A 24,897-nucleotide genomic window follows, 5' to 3' on the forward strand; every position below is an offset into this window, starting at 1 on the left:
GGCATGGTGTTCTTGGGATGGAACTCATCATTCGTCTTCCTCCAAACACGGTTAATGGAATTATGACCAAAAATTTCCATTTTGGTCTCATCTGACCACAAGCCTTTCTCCCATGACTCCTCTGTATCATCCAAATGGTCATTGGCAAAATTAAGACGGGCCTTGACGTGCTGGTTTGAACAAGGGAACCTTCCGTGCCATGCATGATTTCAAACCATGACGTCTTAGTGTATTACAAACAGTCACCTTGGAAACGATGGTCCCAGCTCTTTTCAGGTCATTGACCAAGTCTTGTCTGTAGTCCTGGGCTGATTCCTCACCTTTCTCAGGATAATTGAAACCCCATGAGGTGATATCTTGCATGGGGCTCCACTCCGATTGAAATTGACCGTCATGTTTAGCTTCTTCCATTTTCTAATGATTGTTCCAACAGTGGATCTTTTTTCACCAAGCTGCTAGGCAATTTCTCCTTATCCCTTTCCAGCCGTGTGGATTTGTACAATTTTGTCTCAGGTGTCTTTGGACAGCTCTTTGGTCTTGGTCATGTTACAAGTTTGAGTTTTACAGATTGTATGGGGTGGACAGGTGTCTTAATGCAGCTAACGACCTCACACAGGTGCATCTGATTCAGGATAATACATGGAATGGAGTTGGACTTTTAAAGGCGGATTAACAGGTCTTTGAGGGGCAGAATTCAAGCTAATAGACAGGTGTTCAAATACTTATTTGCAGTTGTGTCACAGAAATTGATTTTTCTTTTTAGATTATCTCTCTCACAGCGGACATGCACTTATGATGAAAATTTCAGACCCCTCCATGATTTCTAAGTGGGAGAACTTGCAATATATCAGGGTGTTCAAATACTCATTTTCTTCACTGTACGTCCTTACTGTCCACCACTCTCTGTAAATAACACAACTTGTCACTTATTATGCTGGCTATATAGTACATTGACTTTCACGAAGCGGCCACTCTCCATCAGCCTACAGAGCCCACGTCTCCGTTTTGTATGTAAAGAGTAAAAGCTCTGAGTCGGGTTCATTTGCCAGTACAGTAATCGGTTTGGAAGTGGGTGGGAGGAGCGTCGTTAGTGAAACGGACGACAGGGCCGGCGCGTGCTCCCCTCTCTGCTGGTCCTGCACGCCAAGCGCACGAACGGATGAGGTGAGCTTGTGCTACCTACTTAAGTAACACTTTTCCCCCCCTAAGTTAAAAAAGTGCCCATGATCAAGAGGTAGTAGTTCATGAAGAAGGTAGAAGATTTAAGAAAAACAGACACAATCGGAGCTCGGATTCGATGCAACTGCGGGTACCCAGAGAGTGTTTGATGTTCAAGAAGCGGAACCAACAAGAACAACGACAACAATAACAGATGACCTAGCAAATGGGCTTCAAGCATCGGAATGTCATCATACCATGGGAGAGCGTGTCTTGGTTCGGACGCGCGTAAAAATGGTCCGACGTGGAATGATACACAAACACTGTGAACTTTTTTAAGTACTGGAACTACCTCTGGGCTATGCATCAACTTGCTTGTAGCGCTTTCGGCGGCTCTAAGGGATTTAACTCGGATCCGAGTCATCATGTCAAAAGTCATCCAAAAGAAGAACCACTGGATCACCAAATTGAACGAGTGCGTAATGGTACGGGACGCGTTCGGCGAGCTGAACGTGGAGCTGCGAGGTGGAGCTGAATATGGACAGTTTGCTTACATAGGACATGTCCGAGAAGATGCCGTCCTTTACCAAGGCGGTAAACTCAACGAGGGGGAGCTCATACTTGAGGTCGAGGGGGTGCCTGTGTCCGGATTACCTCTCTATGACATTTTAACCGTGATCGCGTGCACGAAAGGTTCCATCACTTTGAGGACCGTGCGTCAAGGTAAGAGAAAAATCCATCTATCTATCTATCTATCTATCTATCTATCTATCTATCTATCTATCTATCTATATCTATCTATCTATCTATCTATCTATCTATCTATCTATCTATCTATCTATCTATCTATCTATCTATCTATCTATCTATCTATCTATCTATCTATCTATCTATCTATCTATCTATCTATCTATCTATCTATCTATCTATCTATCTATCTATCTATCTATCTATCTATACGTCCCAAAATCTCTCAAATGCATGTGCTAAAATGTGCTATGGTTTGATTAAACAAAGATTGAATTTTGTTTCATAATTGTAAAAGATACTTTATGTTTGACACAAACACAACTGTTCTCAAGCATGGTGGTTACTGCATCATGGGTTGGGTTTTCCCCCTCCAACGTGAGCTGGGACATTAGAACAGGAGGATAAAATTAAGAAAGTTTCACAATTGAAGTCAGTGTTTTCAAACATCATTCAGATCCATTCAGACCCTGAAAAATGTTGGGAAAAACCTACCAGGAACCTGTGAACTTAATTTGGGCTTTATCATGGACACTTATAATGGTGTTTGGTGACTACCGTTTAACATGAATTTGTATGTGGTTAATTCTGAACAGATACATACTTGCTAATAACAGGGTGTGCACATTTGTGTAACGACATTGCCCCAGGTATCTTTCATCCATTATTATTATGAAATTATTTATCCAGATCTAATTTTTTGATACCACAAAAATTGTGTTTGAACAGGGGTGTGTGTAAACTTTTTTTATGTATCTAATGTGTTGGTCCGTCTGTCTGTCTGAAAGGGATTTCGGGGTTCTCATCTTCTTTTCACAGCAAAACAAACTTGACATGACATGACACCGAAAGCCCCCTGTGCTTGTTTGTCAAACACTCGCAGGGTCACACATAAGGCCAAAGGGCACAATCACAGCATCTTGAGAGCCTTGGCTGTAGTGTACTCCCAAAACACATGACGCGTGAATCAACCAAATAGCCAGACTTGTAACAATAGAGTGTTATTTTTGTCTCTGATCAACTTTGTGGGATGTTGCTGTTCTTTGTTCTGTCAATTACTGTTTATGGGAAGTGAATTATGCTGTATTGTTTGTGAGAGCCATGCCCCCCTTCTGGGCAGCTGTTATTATTTGCGTTGTTCCTTGCGTGCCGATGACCCATCGCCCAGGGTCTGCTGCATCCGCATCTGTCGAAGAGACAGCAATGCAGATGCTAACTTCAGTTGTTTGTTTCCTCTGTCTCTTGTGAGTTGTGCCCTTTTGTTACAACTCAACCAAACGGGGATTCGTCAGGATGCCTCAGTGGTTCCAGAAATTTGAAAATGATTGAAAAATTTGTGCGTTCATGGCCAGCGTGTTGTCCTGGTTCGCACCCAAGATCCTCATTCAACATGCCAGAAAAAACATCTGATAAAGCTTGCAGTCTCTTCAGGGAAATCATTAACAAGCCTACACAAGAGGTTCACGTTAGTTTCGACTGTTCCGAATGGCCATTAGTGAACGCTGGAACTATGAACCTAAAGTCACTGCCCAAGGGAAAAGGGCACAGCATCAATTATGCTATTTCTTTACTAAATAGCTTCTCTTCACCCTTTTAGTGTTGATCAGGAAGCAGACTGGTCATATTTTTGATGAACAGAGATAGATTTCAATAATTTTGCTCTCCTGTTAAACACTTCCTGACAGTGCAGAACTGAGTGATCACCTGATAGCCCATTGTGGCTTCATCATTAGTGTCCTGCATGAATCAGCAGATTGTTCTGGTCTCTAATTAGAGAAGTGAAGTGTTATTTAACGCTTCTCTCATTGGCAGCCTCACAACTCCTCCATTGTGCCTAATTGTGGATCGGAAGCTATTGTATTCCATGATCCGTGATATCCCAGACCTGATGAGAGGTTGTCAGGGGTATTGGTCCCCCCCTTTCCACTCCACATGGCTGAGGGTCACATTACATAGGCTTCCTCATCCTTCCCAACCTGAGACAAAATGTTCGCTTGTTTGAAGGGAGGGAGGAAGCCCTGCAGGTGTGCTCCCACAGAGGAATGCAGGAAGAAAAGCACCTGAAACGGAGTGTAGGAGCATTCCACGGGATAGGCTGGAATATTACACCTTCTACAGTATCTATTCTGGACTTCACCTATCTGTCTGTAAAGGACTCAATAGAATGCCAAACCTTTATTATCACAGTGGAATGAGAACATTTCTTTTGTTTGACTTACTGTCGCGGGAGTTTGTGTTTTAATCTTATAGTCTATTGAAGTGTGCTGTTTACAGATACTCATGTTAGTGTTGAATTGAAGTATGGTTTTTGTGTACCTTCGGAAACTTTTGGACTTTGACTCACTAGCATCGCTCTTTATCGTTAGCTGATTCCAGTGGTTCAAAGGTTCATCTCATACTTTCAGTTTGTATCAGATGACACATTTGTGTGCTGAAGGGTGTACTTTAAAATGGTTGTTCCAAAATTGGAATTGTTGTCATTAGGCTGAAAACTGTGTTCGGCAAAATGATAAAGAATACTGTTAACAATCCTGAAAGGAAGTTAAGCAGGAAGACAATACAATATTTATAGTAAGTACAACAACAATATACAGTACTTAGGTAGACCAACAAATTTAAGTCAACACCAAACTCATCCATGGCTGCCTTTACAAACCTTCATACATTGGGACACTGCTGGCAATTTCTGCTATAAGATGGAAAAATTAAGAATCACAGTGAGGCAAAGGTTTTGACCCTTACTTTTGACTGATAACTTGCTTTGCAACCATACTACTCTGAGAACACACAATCTCATCTGATCTCTTAAGATCGTTGGAATCATGAAGGGCATCGGTCCTTAAAATTCCAACACCAAAACTTGAAACAAACATAGACCCTGAATGGGGAAAGGTGGGAAGATGATTATGGTTTGAACCTAACCTATGACTGATGTATTGTTTAGGACTCCAACAACTGTAAGAAAGCCCAACAAGGGTTTGAAACATAACTATGATTGATGAGTTGTTTGTTTCCAGAGCAGTCGTCCTACTTTTGTTGCTACTGTGTACATTTGCAAAATAAGTTACGTGGTCATTTCAGTGCGAGAAGCTTCATCAGAGCAGTGGACACAACCTTACTTCAGAGTCTTAAGACTTAAGCTGATTACGCTCTTCATCAAATGTGACCAAATGCTTTTAGCAGAAAGCTTTTGAGCTGACTGATTGTGATGTGGTTTGATGTCTCACAATGGATGTTCAAATACCCTTCGGCTCAATAAATGTAACCTGACATGTACTCAGGAGTTTAGATCAAATGCGTTGGATAAATATTCAATTACTTTTAATTGATTTAACTGTTCTGACAGTCAAGGGTAGGTATTTGTTTTTAACTAGTAAAATAATATGATTGCTGCTTGCCGCCTAGCTGTGGGTCATAAAACTTTGTTTTGTTGACGTAGTCGGATCGGGGGCTGAAGAGGATGCAGCCATGGACCATCCACCCCACACCCAAGTCATGTGTTTGCTGTGTTCACTTACAAAATGTGATATAAGCATCATGCTGCGTTCACATCAGATGCGAAGTAAATCTTCACCTTGTGTTACTCGCTGAAGTATGATCGTGGGAGTTGTCTACACGCCATACTCTTCATTCGCTCCATAGTTCACAGTAAAGTACAACAGACACTTGTAAACACAAAACAAATTATTAGCAGCGTTGTACTTGAACAAGTTCAATAAATGACAGTTCATGAACTTCTTCATATTTTGGGCCAACAGAAACTGAACTTAGTTGATTTCTTCCTGATGAACATACTTGAGAATGCCCTCATTTTGGCGTAAAAGAAGGGTTTTCGAACAAAAGTTAATTTCAAAAGTGCCATGCTTAGTTAGGTATTCCATGCTAAACCTGTCACTATATGGGAAGATGAGGTGTGTTCAGGGACTCTTCATAAACACGGGTGAATGTGTTCTTCAGTGGTTCCATTGTTATATTGTACAGAATTGGAATAAATGATTAGGCCTACTCAGAAAATTGTTTGTATCAGAATGCTTTATTTATAACTGTATGATCACAGTTGTAATATGGAATTTATTGTTTTGCAATAAATGATTAGATTGAATATTTTGGCACATTAACGACAAATGCCCTATTTTTGTTTTAATTCCTCATTTTAAAAAAAGACCATTCAAGCAACACATTTGTCCTTATGTGTTTGAGATTGTAAGGTGAACGCTACAGCTGGCAACTAGTGTTTAGTGAATGGGTAGTAACAATGGGCAAATGAAATCCCAGTTCAGTATTTTGAGGGAAATAGCCAGTCAGCAAGATATTGGGAAAAAAAGAACTATGAACTAGTTCATTTTTTCAACAATGAATTGAATTTTGAAATTGTTCGTGTTAAAAAATTAACTTATTACTGAAGATACAGTAGCGATAGATATGCCAACTTCCTTGTTCACCATTTTCCAGACATGCTGTTTTTTGTACGGTCCAGGTATTGGTAGCGATAGTTATCAAAAAGTTCTGGGGAACCACAGAGAGTGATGAGTATGTGATCCTGCATTGTTCTGCTCAACATTTCCAAGATTTTGTGTGACGTCGTGAATTTCTGGCTCAAACTTGAATTTTTCAACTCGAGATTAAGAGTAAAGAACTAAATTTCGTTTAAAATGCATTACTTTGACCAGGATCCCTTGCCAAACTGTGAGCAAAAGTAGAAACCTTGTTGATTTTTTGTTAATAACTTGACAGTTTTATGTTTAATGAGATGACTTGATTGAACTCAAAGGGAAACGTCTCAAAAACAAACAAATGGGACAAACGATCCAGGCAATCACCGTCTCTTCATCTCTTTCTAAATGTGCAGTGACCTACAACACGTACCCTCGCACACATACACGCTTCTACACTGCCAATCAAGCACACACACCGAAAGTGTTCTGTATAGTGGAGATAAAGTGACGTTTAAGCTGTGCTTCTCCTAGTTTCACACATCTGGAAAGGATTATGCACCACTACACACATTTTATTTCACATGAATCAGTTCTATTTAGGGTCTATTTCTTTGGCAGTGTGCTATATTTTGGCACTAATTAAACCTTCCTTGAGATGAAAATAGAATATATTGTTTAATGCTCTTAACTTTTCAATGCACTTCTCTGTCATCAAGCTTGATTATAGGGTTTGATGCACAAATGATTGACTGGTTTAAGAGAAAGTACAGTATTTATTTTGATGTGATTCTAAAATAAAGCACAGCTCCACATTCAAATATTTCTCTATAAAACTAGTTGAGTAGAAAGGTTTGCAGATGATCCTTAGAGGATTTCTCGGCTCATCTCTCATATACTGTGGCAATCTCTAGAGATTCAGGTTGCTCATAAGCCCCTGAGAGACTGACCTGATCCAGTCCCATTTTTCTAGTGTATAAACACTTTATGTACCATCAACTGACATCCTGACACTAATGTTCTCACTTCTCTAATCTGGAAGACTGCTTCTTGTATGCATGCAAAGCATCGAATACGGTAAAACAGACCCTCAAAGTACTGGAAATCATACAAGGAAAGAGGTAAGATGAGAAAAAGTGAGACACTGAGAGGACCGAGGAGAGGTAAAAGGAGTAAATTGAGATGTAACGTATGGCAAAGGTAAAGGTGGCAAAGGCCTGTCAAGAGGTATAAAATGACATATGTCAGGTTGGACACTAAAGAACGAGAAAAGGATATCTACAGATTACCCTGAAAGAGGGATAGAGATGGGAAGGCTGTGCAGCAGGTAAGGGTGATTAAGGATAGAGATGGAAATGTGTTGACTGATGCCAGTAGTGCGCTGGACAAAATACTTTGAGTAGTTGATGTAATGAGAAAATTAAGAGAGAAGGAATAATTGAAGAGGCAAGTGTGAAGGACCAGGAAGAAATAGACGTCAGCGATAGACATCTGACACAAAAGGCAGAGTGGCTTGCCGTTGCGCACGACAAAATAAAATTGAGCACTCACGCTTTGGTAAAAACATACTGTGTGCATCCATATACTTTTGCTTAACTGTGCCTTTTTCCCTGCCATTCTGAGAGCAAAATTATTAAATTAAAATTATTTTTTCCAAAGATCACGATCCGACTGGGAAACTTTGAGCTATTTTCATTCAATGTGCATGTAAGTTTTGCGAAAATTCAGTAATAAACACAAGCCGCACACAAAGTCCGTAATAAACTCAAGCAAAGAGCGCACTCTTGCGCATAAGAGAAACAACTTCGATATTGTTTCATGCATGCCTTCAAAAGAGCCGCATGAAAACAGGCAAAGAGCCAGATGCGGCTCGAGAGCCGGGGGTTCGCCACCCCTGCTCTATTGTCATGACCATGTGGGTCCTCCAAGCCAATATTTTGCCTTTGGCCAGCACACACACTCTCGCACACAATCTACCACACTCTGACAGATGCCTCTTCCTATAAGGTCAGTGGCTGAGTGTTTTCCAGCGGTACTTCAGCTCTGAATTACTGTACATATAAATAATCAGTGATTCACCACTGGAGTCAATGTGGACTACATGACAAAATACAGTTATGGTCACCAAAACTTGCTTTGGCCTGTAATCACTCTTTTTTTCATTCTCATTAACGTAATACTTCCCTTGTCAGAGATCTCCATTGGATTCAAATCTTACTGAATCTCTAACTCAAATTAACGTATGACTGTCAAGTCTCATTATGAAACCTAAATGAGGTTATACTTTATGGTTGTTGAAGTATTTCTTACCCAGTCGTAAAATATCTCTGTAAATGGAATAATCAGAGTACAATCATACAGCAGAAAATGAGGAAGGAAGAGGAGTGTATTTTTAAAACTGTCAAATGATAAAAGTGTCCTATCTGAGTGTCCTTTTCCTCAAAGCTAAAGCAGCAGGATGGATTCCATCATGTCATATTTGCACAATATCATCTCGAAGGCAACATCCACATCACTACTAATTCACAAGCTATTGTTTCTTGTCACCCAGAAAGCCAACATTCCCTACAGGCAAGTGTAGTTTGCGTCAAAATATCATTGACCTCCATTAGGAAATCTGAGTTTTGTGATTTTGCGGCTGGTAGTTCAGCATTATTTCAGCAGAAAAGTTCGTTTTTTTCAATGCACAAGATCTTATTATTTCCTTTATTGGTTTGCAGGGAAGAATCTGGTGAATGTTCAAAATCCGTTTAGATTCATTTGCCACTTTCTTACTGGATTGTACACCCTTGAACACCCACTGTTTGACTGCTTAATCAATCTTTTGATGGCGGGGGATGGCATTTCAGTGCAGTGAACAAAAACATGAATTTCCCATCGGATCCTAAAAGAAAAGTACTACATCAGCAGTAATAGTTGAGAAGGATGTGATGTGTGTAGATGGTGGATGATTAAATAAATGTTTTTTTCTCAAATTGGGGTCTCAGATGTAATTTGGAGTTCCACCACCAGGTCTTAATTAACTATTGTGCTGCATCATTCATAAAATTGCATGCCTACATATGAGGATGATATGACATATCTGACAAACCAACATTGCTGCATGAGTAATAATGAATGTGAAAGACAGTATTGCACAAATATAGTTTTATTGAATGTATATTTTTGATCACTTTTGGTTCTTAGCCCTTCTTAACCTAACCTTTCTATTGCATGATAGATACAATTTGTGATGATGGTGATGATGATTATGATTCCCATATTATAAAGATGTAAAGATTAAAGGCATAATAATCATAGTCCAAAGAATAATATTGTATTTTTTTTTTACTTGATTCTCTCAAGTTATTTTTTTTCTCCAAAAATGTTTTTTTTAATTGGAAGAATTACTTTTTTTTTTTTCTTCAAATACTGCAGATTTCTAGCAGAAAAATCTTTGACCTCGATGCCATTGGGGAGTACACATGTCTCACGAACTATCGGTGCCAGGGCAGACCTAAATGCAGGACTCCAAGACGAGGACATGATGTTAGACATGGTTTTATATCAGAAGTGGGTCGATACCAAAAAGCAGTCCAAAACAAGGCAGAAGCACAAAACCGCGAGGCTAGGCAGGATCCAAAAAGACATTCAGCAAAGTCCGCTGACTATAGGGAAACCTAACAATCTTAATAGGACGTGATTAACCAAAGGGCACAGAATTGCTTTGACGACTTTGACTACACTTACTCTCAGTGGTGGAGAATCCGACTGGAAGTGAACGCAACACAGTGCAGTGACAAAACTCCAAATTTAAATGCATGGTGTAATTAGAGTCCACAGGGATAACAGCTGTGGCCAGTGACAGGTGTCAGAGGTGACACCGCCCGGGGCGGTGGCCAGGCCATGCCCCTCTTGTCCGTGGTCCAGCCTTGCTCATGACAACGTGGAAGAAATCCATCCATCCATCCATCCATCCATCCATCCATCCATCCATCCATCATCCATCCATCCATCCATCCATCCATCCATCCATCCATCCCTTTTCTTCGACTTATCCAAGGACGTGTCACGTGGGCAGTAACTTGAGCAGGGAAGCCCAGATGTCACTTCCTCTAATTCTTCCGAAGGGATCCCAAGGCCTTCCCAGGCCAGCTGAGAGTAGTCTCTCAAGCATTTCCTGGGTCATCCAATGGGGTGTCCTCCAGGTGAGACGTGCCCAGAACACCTCACCAGGGAGCCATCCAGGAGGCAGATCTCCGAGCCACCTCATCTGTCTCCTCTCAATGCGGAGGAGTCACTGCTCTACTATGAGCTCCTCCCGGATGACCGAGCTTCGTACTCTATCTCTAACGAAGAGCCCGGACACACCCCACGGGAAACTAATTTCAGCCACTTGTATTTGGGATCTTGTTCTTTTGGTCATGATCCACAACTCGTGACCATCATTCAGGGTAGGAACGGGGATTGATCGACAAATTGAAAGCTTCGCCTTTCAGCTTAGCTCTTTCTTCACTATAATGGACTGACACAAAGTTTACATTACTGCATACGCTCCACCAATCTGCCTGTTGATCTCTCCTTTTAATTCATCCCTCACTCGTGAACAAGACCTTGAGATAGTTGAACTCCTCTATTTGGAGCAAGTCCACTCCACCCTTGTCCAACTGAGGACCATGGTCTCAGATTTGGAGTTTGTTATTCTTATCCTAGGAGCTTCACACTCGGCTGCGAACCGCTCCATTGAGAGTTGGAGATCACTGCTTGATGAAGCCAACAAAAGCACATCATCTTCAAAAAGTGAAGATGCAATACTGAGGCCACCAAACCGGACCCCCTCTACACCTCAGCTGCGCCTCGAAATTCTTTCCATAAAAGGTTCTGGTTATCCAGAATCAGTGAGAAAGGGCAGCCTTGGCGGATTTCAACGCTCACATGAAACAAATCCAGGAATGCAGACCAAACCCTGCGAGTGGTCGTATAGGGACCAAACAACCCATCTCAAGGGGTTCGGTACCCCATAATTCCGACGCACCCCCTCCAGGACAGGGTCAGCAGTGTATTCATGGTGCACTGCTTCTTGCTCCCGAGACACAAGATGGTGGAGCAGAGTTTCCTCGAAGCTGTCCAGTAGTCATTCTCCATGGCCTCACCGAACTCCTCCCATGCTCGAGTTTTTGGTTCAGGGTCCACCAAAGCTGCATTCCGCTTGGCCAGCCAGTAGTTAAAGTTGGCCAACAATGATTCTGAAGTCGCTGCAATAGATTGCTTCTCAATTACAACGGTCAATTTTCTCAGTAATGTAGTACTAGGGTAGTTTGACCTTTTCCACTCGCTACTACATTCATGTATAGATAAACGTTAGTGTTACTGGGTTTTTTTATGTTGTGACAATCTCAGGTCAGTCTTCATCTTTCACATACCCTCCATTCAGCCTTCTCCATTTTTTTTTCCTTTTTAAGTGACTAAACATGTCGACATCTTTGTCTCTGATGTGGCGGCTTTTTTCCTGTCCTCCATCTTTCCGCTCGCTCAAATAATAACACAGAGCGGCGGGAGCGTTCAGCACGAGTTCCTCTGGTTATATTTAGAAAATGAACAGATGCGGCGCACTGGAGCGGAACATGCCGCCTCTGCTCTCCTTGCGTGCGTGCGCGCGTGTGTCTTTGTGACTCTTTCGTCATACCAGTTTTCCCATTATGCATTGCTGATTGTGACTCAGCAGCCCAGCGGTGAGAAAATGGGTCAAAAGTGTAGCCGTCCAGTTTACAATACAAACATTCACGCCTTCGCTCTTTTATACTGAAGATCTCTAGTTCTTGAAATCTTTCGACCAAGTACCGCCTTAAAAAGGCAACTCACCAAACAGCACCATCACGACACCTCCTCAAAAATTAGACGTTTCATTCCTAAAAAGTAGAATCAGTATTTTGGCAAGCCCTGTAACACTATTCACATCTTGAGCTTTAACATAGTCCTGAAACATAGGAAGGGGGGGTGTACCTAAATATTTAAAAATGTATTGCACGTTGCATAATAATTAACCTAAATAAAAGTTTTAAAACAGGTATATAAGATTAGATACAAATGGATTGTATTTAAAAGTGTTCCCCCTCCCACAGAATTATTTTTTAAATTGATATCCTTGGATTGCTGTGAATCTCGCGAAAATAAGCATACAAACTGAGCAGGGAGAACAGAACGTAGTCTCCTGGTCTCGTTTGGGACTTTTTCTACATGATGCTGCAAGCTCACTGATTTAGGCTTTGGATCTGAACCAGATGAAAGCAGTCCTTGGTGTGGTTGGTTATAATTAGAGAACTAAGAGGAGCTGGCTTTAAGGTCTCTGTGATTGTTATTTTTTTTCTTCTTCTTCGCTCCCATGTCACTCTGTCATCCCAGGGAAAGCAGAAAAAAAGACAATAGATTTAGCATGAAATGGTAAGACACCCAATATTTTGCATATTCAAGGATAAGTAGTGCATTTGAAAGCATAGGAGCAAACGGTCCATGTTTTATGACAATGTGAATTCCATATTAGTTGTTGATGATAGCAACTCCTGTAACACACAATGACGTCCATCATAGAGTGTAACGATTGGATGGGTTGTGTCAATTGCATCTGTGGGCATGTTCATCTCTTTCAGATGGCCCCTCCACGTCCTGTTGGATAATGTTGAAGTTAAAAACTCTCCTCACTAACTGGAACCTGGCAGGATGTCCTGAGACCAACAGGAAGCTACTGAAACAATTGAATTTACTGTTTAAGCAGCCAGGCTTTCCACTTCCTTGTCTCAATCAGCCAAAGGGAAATACTAGTATAAATGACCTAAAAAAAAAAAAGAAAAGAAAAGATTTATTTGGAATTTTTGTCCCATTGTTATTGTGCTAAAGCTTACACGTTATTTGGTTTAGATTAAAAAAATGAATCAAAATCAGGATCAGAATCAGCTTTATTTGCCAAAGTGTGTAAAAAAATAATTTTTCTCCGACAGACAGTGCTGCCTTGGTACAACATACAGAACAAAGAAAAACAAAGCAGCAAGAACAAAGAGCAAATGAAATTTCTATTTACAGTATAGGAACTATTCCGTATAAAGAACAGGCACGGGTATCTTGACAACACAGGATGGTGGTGTGTAGGACGACTCTGGTGATGAGTAGGAAAATTAAGATGGAAAAGGTAGAGTAGAGAACCAGGTGGTGGAAGTTGAGAAAGGAAGAATGCTGTGCGGCCTTCCGGAAAGAGGTGAGACAGGCTCTTGATGGACAGGAGGAGCTCCCGGAAGACTGGACTACTACAGCCAAGGTGATGAGACAGGCAGGAGAGTACTTGGTGTGTTGTCTGGTAGGAAAGGGGAGAAGGAGACCTGGTGGTGGAACTCCAAAATACAGGAAATCATACAAGGAAAGAGATTACCGAAGAAGAAGTAGGACAGTGAGAGGACTGAGGAGCGGCGAAAGGAATACATTGAGATGCAACGTAGGGCAAAGGTAGGTTGTGAAGGCTAAGCAAGAGGCATATGACGACAAGTACACCAGGTTGGACACGAAAGAAGGAGAAAAAGATCTCTACAGGTTGGCCAGACAGAGGAATAGAGATGGGAAGGATGTGCAGCAGGTAAGGGTGATTAAGGATAGATGTGTCGACTGGTGCCGGTCGTGTGCTAAATACATACTTCGAGGAGTTGATGAATGAAGAAAATTAGAGAGAAGGAAGAGTAGAAGAAGAAAGTGTGAAGGACCAGGAAGTGGCAATGATTAAGAAGGGGGAAGTTCGAAAGGCACTACAAAGGATAAAAAAAAAATGGAAAGGCAGTTGGTCCTAACGGCGGTGGAAGTAATTTGGAGAGGTGGCTGTGGAGTTTTTGAACAACTTATTCAACAGAATACTAGCAGGGAAGAAGATGCCTGAAGAATGGAGGAAAAGTGTGCTAGTTCCCATTTTTAAGAACAAAGGGGACTTGCAGAGCTGTGGCAATTATAGAGGAATAAAGTTAATGAGCCACACAATGAGGTTATGGGAAAGAGTAGTTGAGGGTAGACTCAGGATGCTAATTGAAAAATGCGGAGAAGGTCAGAAGGAGCTACATTGTCTTTGTGGATCTAGAGAAACCCTATGACAGAGTACCAAGAGGAACTGTGGTACTGCATGCGGAAGTCTGGTGTGGCGGAGAAATATGTTAGAATAGTACAGGAGATGTATGAGGGCAGCAGAGCTGTGGTGAGGTGTGCCGTAGGTGTGACAGAAGAATTTAAGGTGGAGGTGGGACTGCATCAGTGATCAGCTCTGAGCCCCTTCTCGTTTGCTGTTGTCGTGGATAGGCTGACAGATGGGGTTAGACTGGAATCCCCTTGGACCATGATGTTTGCAGATCATATTGTGATATGCAGTGAAAGCAGGGAGCAGGTGGAGGAACAATTGGAAAGATGGAGGTATGCACTGGAAAGGAGAGGGATGAAGATTAGCCGAAGTAAAATACAATATATGTGTGTGAATGAGAGGGGTGGAGGAGGAAAAGTGAAGCTCCAGGGAGAAGAGATAGCGAGGGTGGACAACTTCAAATAGGTGGAGTCAACAATCCAGAGCCGAAGAGTCTCTGCTCGGATGAAGGGCAAAGTTTATAAAACAGTGTTGAGGCCGACCATGATGTACGGATTAGAGACGGTGGCACTGAAGAAACAACAGGAAGCAGAACTGGAGGTGGCAGAAATTAAGATGCTGAGGTTCTCGCTCGGAATGAGCAGGTTGTATGAGCTCATTAGAGGAACAGCCAAATTTGTATGTGTTGGACACAAGGTTCGAGAGAGCAGACTTCGATGGTTTGGACGTGGCCAGAGTCGAGAGAATGAGTATGTTGGTAGAAAGGTGCTGAGGATGGAGCTGCCAGGCAAACAAGCGAGAAGAACACCAAAGAAAAGGTTGATGGATGTTGTGAGGGAAGTCATGAAGACTGTGGAAGATGTACGAGATAGGCGTAAAAGAAAAAAGATGACACGCTGGGGCGACCCCTGACGGGACAAGTTGAAAGGAAAAGAAGAAGAAGAGACTCCAAATAATTATTTTTGTAATAAAACTGACTATTTTTTTTTCGATAAATTATTCAGTTATTGGTTTGGTCTAGAACGTGCCAGAAAATGGGAGAAAATGTTGATCATTGTTTTCCAAAGTAAAAGCATATATTTGCAAATGTCTTATTTTGATCAAAACATAAAAGATAATCAGTCTGCTTGGCCTAAAGAAATCATAGAATTTTTACAGTTCATAAGGCTGAAATCAGTTTTGGACAATAAACAATGACACTAAATGATTAACCAATTTTCAAACTAGTTGTTTATTCATATGATAATCAATTATTTTTGGTTAATGGTTACACTTTCATTTCACAAAGCTATCTTAATCCGTGTTTGTGAACACTTTTCCTTGAGGTAAGCCCCTCCACCTCACAGTTGTGGCATATCAAGATCCTGACTAAACGCCATAATTAATGTACAGGTTTGCTTTAGGCTGCCCACAATAAAAACCTTCTCAATAACGCGCAGTTCCTGTAATGGAGCATTTCATGGTGGTCACATAGCCATTCAGTATCTGGCGTGGCCACCATTTGCCTCGCGCAGTGCAACACCTCTTCTTTACTTGTTGATTATGTGATCCAGAGATTCCTCAACATGCTCAAGGGGAGGCATGTTTGTTCAGTATCCGGACTACGTGAAAAGGATCCCTGATTCCAGCTTCAAGGAATTGCGTACTTTACAGGATGGGGCCAATCATTATTGAGCTGCAACGGGAGGAGATACTCGTGGATGAATTGCACCTCAGGATCTCGTCACAGGATAAATCCATCCATCCATCCATCCATCCATCCATCCATCCATCCATCCATCCATCCATCCATCCATCCATCCATCCATCATCCATCCATCCATCCATCTTCTTAGCCGCTTATCCTCACGAGGGTTGCGGGGAGTGGTGGAGCCTATCCCAGCTGTCAACAGGCAGTAGGCGGGGTACACCCTGAACTGGTTGCCACCCAATCGCAGGGCATATGAAGACAAACAGCCGCACTCACAATTACACCTAGGGGCAATTTAGGGTGTCCAATTAATGTTGCCTGTTTTTGGGATGTGGGGGGAATCCGGAGTGCCACCCAGGCACGGGGAGAACATGCAAACTCCACACATCACTGGATCTATTTGCATTCAAAAAGCTACACAAAAAAATTAAAAAATGCACCTGTGGTTGTTAACCATAACATACGCATGCATGCCCTTACGATCATCCCAATGCATTCATGTGCCCCTCATGCAGCAATGTTGACATCCAATTGTGGACGCCCTGAATCGAATTTACAAGCAACTCTTCTGGTGGAAATTTCTGTTTTCAACATGCCAAATGCACCCTCCCTCAAATTGTGCGACATCTGTTCCATGACATCCAAGTGTAGATTTTAGCATGGCCTTTTGTTGTGGGGAGTCCAAGGCACACCTATAATCATCCAACACTCTCCTAATGCTACGGTCTCTTCATACAGCATTTTGATATGAAACTCCTGTGAGATACATGATTATTTTGGGCAAAGGGAAAATGCTCCCTAACAGATATAATCATCTTTTAGAAAGCAATATTTCAGAAAAAAATGCCTTTTGTGTTTGTAGTAGGATTTAGATTTTTGTTGAGTGTGTAGCCATTGAATACCATGCATGTTTCCAGATAAACAACCACTCCATATCAAGATAGTCAAGTCAACATATACCATGCTGATAGTTTTACCAAACAAGATCGGATGTTGTAGCAAAAGCAAAATGTAATCCAACAAAGTATTAATTTCAGCTTGTGCACATCAACCTACCAGCATGAGAAAGTGTGTCCAAACATTTATCTGTATCCATCCAGCTTGATGAAATGTTTGTTGTTGTTCTTGTATTTGCCTCTCCCGAGAGATCAGACGTGAGATGAGAATAGAATTTTGCAGGTTGTTTACCACAACGCTTTCGAGTTCCCACTATTATTAATTTATTGTGTTATTATCATTGTTTTACAACATTTTAATAGGGGAGTTTAGACTTTCTATACTACTATATAGCCACAAGTCTGTATTTTGTATATCTATCCATAATATTCTCTCCTAGAATAGATCATTGCATTCTTTTTCTCCGGGGGAAAAATGAAAGAAAAAGGAAATGTGGGTGACGTTTATGCTATCATTGAAGTCGCATTTGAAATGAGTTTTATCAATAAAGATGGGCCACAGGGTGGCAGCAGCCTATAATAATTGCGCATAGCTCCTCTCTACCGGTTGGGTCTTGGGTTGTCGTGGTAACAGCCCTGCAGAAAGCTGAGTTTGATGGTGAGGCTGCGATACACAGAGGGCAGTGTTGAGTTGGACGGCGGCAGGTGAATGCTAAAAAGCAGCTGAACTTCGCTTCATCACATGGGCAGTTGCATGCCAAGTCAATGATTACCAGCCCGATATGAGCCAATGCTATGACTCATAAATGTGTTACTGTATAGAGTTGGCAGATGTGACGTAGTACTATAAGCTACGTGTGTTGAACAGCCACTCTCGTGTATGCTGCAGTTGTGGTGCTATTTTACAAGACAAATCGTCTCTCAGCCAGGGGCTAGTTTGCCGTCTGCACATTCAGTGGAATGGACTGTCAAAAGTGTATAGCACCATCTCATGAGATATTTGAATGGGCACACTCCATCCCCTTGTCCTCAAATGAGACAGGGATGCATAACTAGATTTAAGGTTATGTAATGCTGACTGGAGGCATGGAGGATGGTATAATCCACTCTTATTTGGGTTAAACCCATCTCTCTCTCGTTCACTATGTGTGAGGGGACAGCAGCCTCCCATTTTTCGAGCTGAGGAGCAACAATCTCTGTCACACAGTCTTTTAGCCGCCAGCTTCATGAACGTCTCAGCTCCCAGGAAAGGAGCTTCGCGTCTCTTTGGAGTCTTGGGGGTTTTCGATCTGTGCTGATGTGTGTCGTTCCATTGTTATCACTGTTTACCCAAGCTCATGAACAATGCTTGTCATCATGAATACCCTACTACATAGCATGGTGATTTTGAGGGGTTGCTTTTGCAGCTAAAGATGTTTTAGCTTTGTGATTAAGTGAAAAATATTTACAGTAAGTGCTTTTAGATGAGGGTTAGTTTGTAAGTTTTTTTTTTTAGATGCGAGCCATCTTAGGGACACTTTTTTTTGCTTGCAATAAGAGCATCGTGTGTTTGTAGTGAACTCAACTCACTTTACAATCAGCAGAACCTTGGCAATTAGTGAAGAATTTTTCAAAAAACAGTCTTCAAGCTCTTTACCTCTCCCAATTGAAGTTTACTGTCAAACAAAACACAAAGCAAAGACTTTGTATTTAATACAACCACAAAGCTGAGTCTTTCAGTCAGATATTCTAATGGTAGCATTAAATATCATCTAAATAAAACAATAAATGCTGCAGTGCTTTATAACCCTTTAAGCAACAGATTAAACACAAATGGTGTCGCAACACAGTCAGATAGACAATTTTACAGTTGTCACAATCCGATAGTATTTTTCTTCTGCAGAGAATAACTACTACTAGTGCTGTACTGATTGGCTAAGAGGAGTTAGGGTTCTTAGTGAACGATATATCTGTCTATTGTCATGATCCTGGATTCCAGCCAGGGCTGGGCGTGGCCGTCTAATAGGGAGGGTCACACCTGCGCCTCATGACCTCCGATTAGACCCAGTACATATAGGACCCGGGGGACGACAGAGACTCTGCTAGATCGTTGCCTCTCATGCCTCGTTCCCACACTACCGTACTCCTGACGTCTACCTCCCGTGTACCGACCAACGCCTGTCTCCCGACCTACCCCGTAAACCTGCCGTTACTGATCTTGCTGCTTGTTTGGACTGACTCCCTGGTAACCGACATTGGAACGAATAAAGGCTTATTCCGCACTGCTTACCTCTCACCTGAGTCGTGCACGAGGATAGAGCAGAGCGCTCGCTCTCCACCATGACCACTACAAATCACCTGAATTATCAATAACTCCCGACTTTTGAGCGCTTTCCGAGGATCATTTGATTATTAGAGACATACATGGAGGCTGTGAGCACTTGGAGTCCCCAGCAAGTCCTGGACTGGATGACTGGTCTGGATGACAGCCTGCAGCAGTACCTCCCGGCCTTTAGGTGGCAGCAGGTGGACGGCGACAAGCTTCTGAAGATGACTCACCAGGAGCTGACGGCAATGGGCGTGGTCAAGGTCGGGCATCAGGAGCTCATGCCGGAGGCGGTCGACCTGCTCTGCGCACTGAACTACGGCATGGAGTCGGAAAACCTGAAGACGCCGGTGGCCAAGATGAGGCTGGCCTACCACAACCTGAGCGGCGCCGTGTCGCAGCGCCGCAAGAACCCGACCTACCAGAGCGACAGCGCCCACCGGCCCTCCAACGACTTCCTCACCGCAGTGGTGGAGCTCATCGCCGCAGCCAAGAGTCTGCTGTCCTGGATGGACAGGACTCCCATGACGAACGCGAGCGATTTCATGTCCACCAAAAGCACCATCATTCAATTGTGTCTGGAGCTCACCTCCACGGTCCAGAAGGACTTCACCGTTTATCAGATGGAGGAGAAGAGTCTAGAAGTGTCTCAAGCTCTGAACAGCCTATGTGAGAAGACAGCCCGGGCGACCGCCGACCCGCCCAGGAGCGAAGTGTCGTGCGTGGAGGAGGTTCACATCCCTGACATCAAGCCCGGAGAAGGCCTGGGCATCTACATCAAGTCCACCTATGACGGCCTTCATGTCGTCACAGGAACCACAGAAAACTCCCCCGCAGATAAGACCAAGAGGATCCACGCTGGCGACGAGGTGATCCGAGTCAACGAGCAAACGGTGGTGGGTTGGCAGCTGAAGCACCTGGTGGCCAAGTTGAGGGCGGAGTCAGGAAGCATACGACTGGTACTGAAAAAGAGGCCGTTGGGAATGACCGGCGCTTTCGCTCCGCCGCCACTGAAAAATATGCGCTGGAGACCCCCCCTCGTTCAGGCATCATCGGGCCTCCCCAGATGGCGTCAACCTTCGGACAGCTCTGCACACAGCATTCGAACACCTCCAGGGAGCCCGGATCTTCACCAAGCTCGACTTGCGCAGCGCTTACCATCTGGTGCGGATTGGGGAAGGGGATGAGTGGAAGACGGCGTTCAACACCCCCACAGGGCACTATGAGTATCTTGTGATGCCCTTTGGACTGACAAACGCTGCGGCCGTCTTTCAGAACTTCATTAACGACGTGCTCCGGGAGTTCCTGAACAGATCTGTCTTTGTTTACCTGGATGACATTCTCATCTTTTCAGCAGACCTAGCCTCTCACATTCAACAAGTCCGAGAGGTGCTCCGGCGTCTGCAGCAGCACCAATTATACGGGAATATGGATAAGTGTGAGTTCCATCAGGCATCCGTGTCCTTCCTGGGCTTCGTCCTGGCTGAGGGAGAGATACGGATGGATCCCGGGAAGGTCGACGCGGTGCTGCGGTGGCCTACCCCCACCAACAGGAGGGACATGCAGAGGTTCTTGGGATTTGCCAATTTCTATTGGAAATTCATAAGGAACTTCAGTTCCGTGGCCGCTCCTCTGCATTCGCTCAGTTCGCCAAATACCACCTTCGACTGGTCCGGGACCTGCCAGGAGGCCTTCGGCAGGCTCAAGGCAAGTTTCACCACTGCGCCCGTTCTCATTATTCCGGATCCCGATAACCAGTTTGTGGTGGAGGTGGATGCATCGAATTCAGGAATCGGAGCAGTCTTGTCGCAGAGGAGTCCCAGGGATGGAAGGATCCACCCGTGCGCGTTCCTGTCTAGAAAGTTGACCCCGGCAGAGAGGAACTACGACGTGGGAGATAAGGAACTACTGGCGGTCAAGAGCGCGTTGGAGGAGTGGCGGCACTGGCTGGAGGGCTCGCAAGTGCCGTTCGTTGTCTTCACGGACCATAAGAACCTTGAATACCTGAAGTCCGCGAAGAGGTTGAACGCCCGTCAGGCCAGGTGGGCTCTATTTTTCACCCGCTTCCACTTTAAGGTGTTTTACCGCCCAGGCTCCAAAAACGGCAAGCCGGATGCACTCTCGCAGATCCACGAGGGAGGGCGCACTGATTCAGACGCCGCTACTATCCTGCCAGCGGGGTGTTACGTGTCCGGGTTCACCTGGTTGATCGAGTCGCGGGTGAAGGAGGCCTGGAAGAGACACCGCCACCCGCGGATTGTCCGTCGGGCCGTCTTTTCGTCATTCCATCTCTGCGGGGAGACGTCATCAAATGGGCCCATACCAACAAGACGGTCTGCCACCCGGCGAAGACACGGTCAGTGGTCGAACAGAGGTTCTGGTGGCCTAACCTCAGCAAGGATGTAAGGGAGTTCGTCAACGCCTGCCCGGTGTGTGCTGCCAATAAAACTTCCCGCCTACGGCCCGTTGGTGAGTTGCAACCCCTGTCCATCCCCTTTCGTCCGTGGTCACACATCGCGATGGACTTCGTTACCGGCCTGCCGCCTTCACAAGGGAACACAGTGATGCTGTCCATAGTGGATCGTTTCTCCAAGATGGTCCACTTCGTGCCGCTCCCGAAGATCCCGTTGGCTAAGCAGACAGCCCTGTTGGTATTAGACGAGGTCGTCCGTTACCACGGTCTACCTCAGGACATCGTTTCGGACAGGGGTCCGCAATTCAGCGCCCGTTTCTGGAAGGAGTTCTGCAACCTCATCGGCGCTTCTGCAAGTCGGACATCGCGTTATCACCCAGAGTCTAATGGCCAGACTGAGAGGATTAACCAGGAATTAGAGACCGGTCTTCGATGTCTGGTATCCAGGGACCAGAGCACGTGGAGCCAGCACATCAAGTGGGTGGAGTATGCCCACAATTCCCTACCCTCCGCTTCAACAGGTATGGCTCCACTCCATGTCGTGCATGGGTATCCTCCGTCCCTGTTTCCTCCACTGGTCACAGAATCCACAGTTCCGTCGGCCCTGGCCGTGGTACGACGCTGCAAACGGACCTGGGAAGCAGCTCGGAGGACACTGCTGCGCATGAGCAGCACCTACAAGGCCGCAGCAGACCGCAAGAGGAGGGCCGCACCAGAGCTCAGAGTGGGACAGCGAGTGTGGCTCTCCACCAAAGATCTCCCGCTGCGGACGGAATCCCGCAAACTTGCTCCCAGGTTCGTTGGCCCGTTCCCTGTTTCCAAGGTCATTAACCCGGTCGCCGTCTCGTTGAAACTGCCCAGGTCGATGAGGGTGCACCCTACGTTCCACGTCAGCAGACTTCGCCCGAATCGCACGTCGTCGCTGGCTCCTCCGCTCAAGTCCCCACCGCCCCCCCGCATGGTCGACGGTGGGTTGGTGTACACCGTGCGCCGGTTGCTGTCTTCCCGCCGTAGAGGGAGGGGGGTCCAGTACCTGGTGGACTGGGAGGGATATGGCCCGGAGGAGCGCCCTTGGATCCCCTCCCGCTTCGTCGTGGACCGCTCCCTCATCAAGGACTTTCACGCGGCTCACCCTGATGCGCCTGGGCCGTCCAGAGCCGGCCGTTGAGGGGGCGGGTACTGTCATGATCCTGGATTCCAGCCAGGGCTGGGCGTGACCGTCTAATCGGAAGGGTCACACCTGCGCCTCATGACCTCCGATTAGACCCAGTACATATAGGACCTGGGGGACGACAGAGACTCTGCTAGATCGTTGCCTTTCATGCCTCGTTCCCGCACTACCGTACTCCTGACGTCTACCTCCCGTGTACCGACCAACGCCTGTCTCCCGACCTACCCCGTAAGCCTGCCGTTACTGATCTTGCTGCTTGTTTGGACTGACTCCCTGGTAACCGACATTGGAACGAATAAAGGCTTATTCCGCACTGCTTACCTCTCACCTGAGTCGTGCATTTGGGTCCACCCCCGAGTCTCGTCCGCGACATCTATCTGTTGTTTGCTGCCCCAAGTTGTGCAAACACACTAGAAAAAGCAGCACAATAGCTATTGAGCTGATCCAGTATGACAAAAATTACTTATTTCTATTTATTTATGCCATTACTGTATGTTCCTATCAGTACAATATCATGGAGCACAAATTTTTCCCATTAAAATAATACATACGTTTTTTGGCAAAGTGACACATAAATGGCATTTCCATTCATTTCAGTGGGAAAAGATTATTTGAGATACGCATGAGCGAAGTTACCAATGTAATCACGGAAACAAATTAAATGTATGTCTCAATGCAGTTCTGTGTTATAATTCCAAACAAAAGCCCCGAAACAAATGAATTCATTCACTGCCTAAATCAGTAAAATCAGACACAACTTGGGAGTTTATTTATGCACGAATTTGGCTTTGGCCTTGGGCCTTCTTCCTTTTATAAACACTCTCACTAGAGTAATACTGAAGCCATTTAATTCATTCGATCTTGCATTTAAGGTTGTTGTCGTGTTTCTGAAATCTAAACTGCGTACATCTATTGAACCTGCAATCGGTCCATTTGTTATTCACTAAGTCCGAGAAATATTTGGCTTCTCTGCCATAGTAAGTGGTTGAAAAACAAACAAACAAACAAATTGAAAGACACGAGACAAATGGAAAAACCTGCAATCCAAATCTATACAGCCAATGCAAATCAAACAAAGTGAAAATAGGGCTTCTGCTAGAAAGCAAAGTATCTTTACGCAATGAATTGCTTCAGGTTATAAGTCCCATTGATTGTGGATGATTTTTCTCATTATGTTTAAATCACAGAAACCTGACGTTTGAATGGCGGTATCGACTATTTACGTACAGTATCTCCACTGCATGTTGCTGTTGCTCCTTTTTTACATTCGTTACTCAGTTGTTTCTCATCTGTCATGCTACATCCACTGTGATGCCTGCTTGTTCCACGTCCACTGAGACCCAAAGATGGCTACAAACTGCGCACATGCCCACCCATCTCCGTATTTGTATGTGTACATGTGTAATATGTGATCCACGTGGCGTTAATCCTCATAAATATTAAATATTTAATGACTCTCTCACTGATGGAGCGTGACGCTCGCTGTGTATCCCTACAGGAAATGGTTGTTCCTGACTGAGCTCCTTGTCTCAGGCAAAATGTGTCAACCAGCAAAATTGGCATAATGCACGATGCAAATGGGAAATAGTCACAACATAATGACATCTTATTTCTATGACCAAGGAAAACGCCACACGCTGGAAAAAAACGTATTTCATATATCAAGTGTATGTGTGTTTCTTGCCTAGTAGAGACCGTAATGATGCCCGTCAGCCCTGGCTGGTTGCTAGGTAACAATTACCTGACTGTGCTGTGCTGAGCTACACACTTGTGCATGTGTGTGTGTCTGGTTGCGTGACGAGAACAGAAAAATACAGCATAGTCGAGGACCAACTGATGTTTTTGGTTTTTCATTAGAATAAGCTTTGAGTCTGTGCATTTTTTTTTTTTTTTGTCACTCACCGGTTTCCATTTGATTTAGTTTTTACTTTTATTTTTGCTGGTCTTTAAATAATGAAGGATAAATGTCTGCTTATAGCCTCACGGGATTAAATCTTGACA

General features: G+C 44.1%; 2 protein-coding genes across 12 annotated transcripts in view; both read left to right on the forward strand.

Annotated features, from left to right (window-relative positions):
- Nucleotides 1-1,113: 1,113 nt before the first annotated feature.
- The window catches only part of LOC133506988 (membrane-associated guanylate kinase, WW and PDZ domain-containing protein 1-like), a 99,496-nt gene continuing 75,712 nt past the window's right edge, over nucleotides 1,114-24,897 (forward strand). For all 11 annotated transcript variants that reach the window (XM_061831472.1, XM_061831489.1, XM_061831479.1 and 8 more), the window contains exon 1: nucleotides 1,114-1,881. In XM_061831472.1, the coding sequence (XP_061687456.1) occupies nucleotides 1,584-1,881 (298 nt within the window). In that variant the 5' untranslated portion in view covers nucleotides 1,114-1,583. The remainder of the gene's footprint in view (nucleotides 1,882-24,897) is intronic.
- On the forward strand, nucleotides 19,296-24,655 carry LOC133494067 (connector enhancer of kinase suppressor of ras 3-like). The gene is made up of 2 exons (XM_061808032.1): nucleotides 19,296-20,410; nucleotides 24,585-24,655. Exons 1-2 carry the CDS (start codon nucleotides 19,411-19,413, stop codon nucleotides 24,653-24,655), a joined length of 1,071 nt encoding a protein of 356 aa, XP_061664016.1. The 5' UTR covers nucleotides 19,296-19,410.

The sequence above is a fragment of the Syngnathoides biaculeatus genome, chromosome 2 (genome assembly GCF_019802595.1).
Source record: "Syngnathoides biaculeatus isolate LvHL_M chromosome 2, ASM1980259v1, whole genome shotgun sequence".
In the NCBI taxonomy this organism is placed as follows: Eukaryota; Metazoa; Chordata; class Actinopteri; order Syngnathiformes; family Syngnathidae; genus Syngnathoides; species Syngnathoides biaculeatus.

Coding starts and splice junctions, on each gene's coding strand:
- LOC133494067 (XM_061808032.1), top strand. CDS start 19,411: ATGGAGGCTGTGAGCACTTGGAGTCCCCAGCAAGTCCTGGACTGGATG. Junction 20,411..24,584: donor TTCGGACAGCTCTGCACACA/GCATTCGAACAC, acceptor TTTCTTGCCTAG/TAGAGACCGTAATGATGCCC.